The 4774-nt window shown below is 32.2% G+C and overlaps 1 protein-coding gene across 1 annotated transcript; it reads right to left on the bottom strand.

Annotated features, from left to right (window-relative positions):
* Positions 1-1022: 1022 nt before the first annotated feature.
* On the bottom strand, positions 1023-3130 carry LOC133821659 (protein XRI1-like). Its single transcript, XM_062253826.1, has 5 exons — positions 2895-3130; positions 2544-2752; positions 2386-2461; positions 2140-2286; positions 1023-1558 (listed from the first exon to the last, which is right to left on the bottom strand). Exons 1-5 carry the CDS (start codon positions 3025-3027, stop codon positions 1248-1250), a joined length of 876 nt encoding a protein of 291 aa, XP_062109810.1. The 5' UTR covers positions 3028-3130; the 3' UTR covers positions 1023-1247.
* Positions 3131-4774: the final 1644 nt, after the last annotated feature.

Here is a 4774-nt window from a genome sequence, read left to right as displayed (position 1 = left end):
TTTCCTTTTTTTAATAATAATAAAAAAGTATCACTAGCTAATAGAATTTAATATATAGTGTTTATTTTTCTTTGAAAAAAGAAAAAAATGCAATATTATACAATATAATTGTTTGAAAATTGTGAACCAGAGTAGAGTATGATTATTTGATATTTTAAAATATAAAATACTCAATATCACATTAGATAGTACTTTAGAATTAGTTGTATCTAATATTACTAATTAAATTAAAATATGTGATATCCATTATTAAATTACATCAATAACAATATAACACCTAAAATAGTGTTAATGCCCGTTAGCAATACTCGTAAAGATAATTAGCTAGCTAGTAATTTTATAGGTTATAGTTTGCATGTGCATGTAATTGTTTAAGATCCATTAATTTCACATTTTTCTTAATTTTGTTTCCACTTCCCTTTTAAAATTCATCACCCTTTTGTATTTTTGGTCATAAAATAAAGTGACTAAATTTTGTTATTACTTGCAGCTGTAATCATGTCGGCCTGTACTCACTTTGAAAATAATCCATCGTTACCAAATCCTAATAATTTTTAATATAGATCCATGCTAGCGTCCATCCAAAAACTACCAAAACCATTTAATAGTTTACACTATTGTTTGTCTATAAAGCTTTTGGTACATGTTTTATTTTCAAATAGTAGGTACTTTTTTAAACCCTCAGTTCAAATAAAGTCCATGTATCTTTTCATTTATTTAAGGGGCCACAACTTCTTGTGACTTTTTCTTCTTCATTTTTTTTGGCCTTTAATCCAAATGACACATTAGGTGGATAATTAAATTAAAACCAAACCATGAGAAAGAAAGAAGTTGGCCCAATAGTCTTGGAGAGTTGTAACATAACAATCCTTTCTTTACAATTTTGTTTATTTCTTTTTACCAAGAAAATGTCAATATTTAAATGGTCGATTATTCAATATTCATGCAACTAATAATCCATCTCTTGAATTAACCATATGAGTGGCCACTAATTCTCATCAATAGCTAGGTAACAACAATAATAATTTAAGAGAATAATATATAGTACAAGTAATAAAGTGTAATTAAATAACCCCCATATTCATATAATAGGTACATTCACATAATATATATGTACACATGTTTGAAAAGCAGAAAATTAAGAGAAACAAAGAAGAAGAAGAGGTAGGAATTAAGGAAGGAGAAGATAGGTAGGTAGGGAATTTTTCCCTTTAATTAATGGATTAATTAATAATAATGTGGGTTAATTAACCTTTAGTTCTAATAATAGTGATGGTGCCTCTGCCTTGAGTTTGAATTTTGGTGAGAGCAACAACAGCTTTACCAGAAAGGCCTGGACCATGAGGAGACACGCATGGCCGACACGCAAAGTCACCCACCGGATGCCTCACCGGCCTCGTCGGTGGCATCAGAATTCGCTCGTTTATGTCGTTCAACGTCACCTCCCCTTCTCTCCCTCCTGGCTTCACCACCGCAAATGGATACACCACCCTTGTTATCACCCTTTTCTTACTCACCTCACCACCACCACCTCCACCACCTCCACCGCTACTACTGTCTGCATCAAATTACGTGTTTATTCATTATAGATTATACACATATTCAGCCATGGAATGCATTTTCTTACGTACTATGACGCGGTTTAAAAATAAATCCCGTTATATATTTTGGTTTTATAAATACGAGATTTCGAGCGTGACAAAATACCGAGAATTTCCAGCATTCTATACTGTTAATGGTGCAAATCAATAGCAACCATACTAAATCACAAATATTAGTCACCGTAGATGCCTTATAGTAATTAATTTGAAATATGTAGTATTTATGAGCATTAATTATAAAAACTCATTGCTTTTAACCAGTGGAATAAAACTGTAGTGCTGTAAACGTAATTGTTTGTATATTTTTAAACATATATATATAAAAAAAAACCAAAATAATTAAATAATTATTGTGTCTTCTTTTTCAATATTACAAGTTGGTGCTAGCTGTTGATCATTGCTGACTTTATATTCACCAAAACTCTCTGTAGTGGTAATTATAGTGTCATATAATTTATACTATGCAGTAGTGTACTATAAAAATCAATAATTATTTTAATAGTAGTATACGAGTTTTGAAATTAAAAGATGGCTGTACCAGAAGAAGGGTCTGCTGAAAATAGAGTCTCTTTTTCAGAGATGGAGTTGGTGTTATTGGCTGAGTCTTTGTAAGAATAAGATGAAGAGGAATCAAGAGTTTCTTCTTCTTCTGATATTGTTTTCATCTCTGTGTTTAGACCACCACCTGATGATGAAATTGTACCAAAAATAAGACCATATATATCACAATAATGAAATGAATGTTACTACAAATAAACCACATTATATATATATATGTACTCACCGGAGAGTAGTTCATTAAAGTCAGTGAACTGATCACTCATGAAAGTGAAATTCTCATGAGACATTTCCCAGTAACTCTGTACAATTATTCAACATCGATCGATCAGTACATATTAAAAACTAATTAATTAAACCCAGTTGAGAATTACAATTAATTACCTTAGAAAGAAGATGATTGGAGTAGTGATGGTCTCTCATGATGATATCTTCATCATGATCATTATCAGCATAAACCAGTAAACGTCTTCTCTTTGACCTGTCACTGAATTCAACCAAAGCATCTTCCAAGTAACCAGTGGAAAAATCATCATCGTCTAATATTTCGGAGCCCAAAGGAGACAAAAACGAACTGTTCTCATCACCCATCACTGCAATTGAGTTTGAAAGAAAGAAATATGGTAAGTATTTTTGAGGCAGTAGTGGTGATGAGTAGAGTAAATTGTAATAAATATTGTTATGAAGTTTGAGAAAGAGACAAAAACAGTGAAAAGTAGTAGAAGAGAGACCTACCTAAAGACATGGTGTCCGAATTGAGAATTCCAAGGCTGTCCAAATTGTTATTACGATCATCCCAACCTTGGGAAGAGTTACTACTAATAATATTGTTGAAAAACGACATTGTTGGAAGATGAAGCTCACTCATATATATGTATATGTGTACTTCTCAAAACGACAACAAAATATTTGGATGGAGAAAAATGAGAGTGTTCTATGCTTCTATTTATGTCAAGCAACATGGCAAAAAGAAAGTGAGAAAAAAAATAAAAAATAATAATAATAATTTTGGAAGAGAAACAATATCAAGCAAAAGAGTATATGAATATGATAGTAGCTAGGTCAGTCAACGGCAAGAGTAGAGAAAGATAAGAAAAGTGGTTTTTCTTGGGATATGAGAAATATGGTATCACTTTTATTTTTCTCTTTTAGTTGGTGCAGTGTATATATTTTTTTTATGTGGGGGACTAAATAATTACAAAGGTTATCATATTATTGCTATTTCATGTAAGGTAAAGAAAGAAAGAAAGACATGCCTGACTAAGTTTACACAATTCAAATTTCAGCTTTTTCTTTTTTCTTTTTATTTTTGCCATTCTTTTCTCTCTGATATGGTTACCAACCGTTTTTTCTTATATATAATATTTTTTTTTATTAATGACATAAGTATATATATATACGAGGGAATTCTCCGATAAGGGTTTCACTTTAAGCCTTCTTGGTGGGGCTCTCAATGTTTTTGACCCGTGAATAATTTTCGGCATGATTTTTTTTATAACCGTGTATATTGTAGCTATTTAGAGCATCCTACAAATTTTCAGAAAATTCTGAATAGTTTACAGTACTAAAAACCAAGTTCAAATATGTTGTTGCACGCGTGACTAATTTTTTTTATGCGCGTGGAAAGCAACATGTTTGAACCTAGTTTTCGGAACTGTAAACTATTCGGAATTTTCTGAAAATTTGTAGGATACTCTATATAGATACAATATACACGGTCATAAAAAGAAATCACGTCAAAAATTATTCATGGATTAAGAACATTGAGAGTCTCACTAATAAAGACTTCAAATGAATCCCTAGGAGAATTCGAGTATATATATACACTTTACTTTTCTTGTTTGCACAATTCTTGGTACTGTGGGGTCATATCAAAGATATCTTAGAAAAAAATTTCATGTTGGCCAAACACACACATTCAGCTTTGTGGGGCCCAATATTTTTGGCATGCTGGCCTTGGTGGGGTCTTTAGAATAGAAGAAAGAAGAAGAAGAAGCATTTTTTTTTCTTTTGGGTGGGTATTTATGGGGCCCACTAAGAGAAGCGGGGTCAGCCTTTTTCTGATGATGAAAGTTTGAATGGTCCAAGTTCTGTCTTGGTTGTGAGTCAGCTGCATTGCATTGTATTTCGAGCGGTCTCCACCAATTGATTGATTCATAATCCTACGGCTAAGAATTGCTTGGTTTGGGTCTGTGTGTGGGCCCATATGGACCTGATTTTGTGATCCAACGGCGGGGATTGTAATGGGCCGGACTGGGCCTGACATAAAAGTTTTCAAAAGGAGTGTTTGTTTTTGGAGTCCAATCAAAATCCATTTGAGAGGTTGAAGAGGCCCATGTGGACAGCTGGACTTATCGACCGTTTAATTCAAATGATAATTAACCATGTCAACGTTTGGTGGATAATTACAATTTAGAACTCACTAAACTTGTTTGATAGAATTTGAATTCAATTTTATTATTGGGTCCACTCCACAACATATTTTTATGTTAAATACATTTGATTATGCAACAAAATTCGAAAATAGTGGTTAATGTTTCTAATGATTACTACTTGGCCATGTCGGTTGTTATGGATTCATTTCATACCAATAATTAAAAAAAAAAAATAGGAAC

The sequence above is a fragment of the Humulus lupulus genome, chromosome 3 (assembly GCF_963169125.1).
Source record: "Humulus lupulus chromosome 3, drHumLupu1.1, whole genome shotgun sequence".
NCBI lineage: Eukaryota > Viridiplantae > Streptophyta > Magnoliopsida > Rosales > Cannabaceae > Humulus > Humulus lupulus.
The sequence above is the reverse complement of the archived record's forward strand: the minus strand, read 5'-3'. Positions and strand labels throughout refer to the sequence as shown.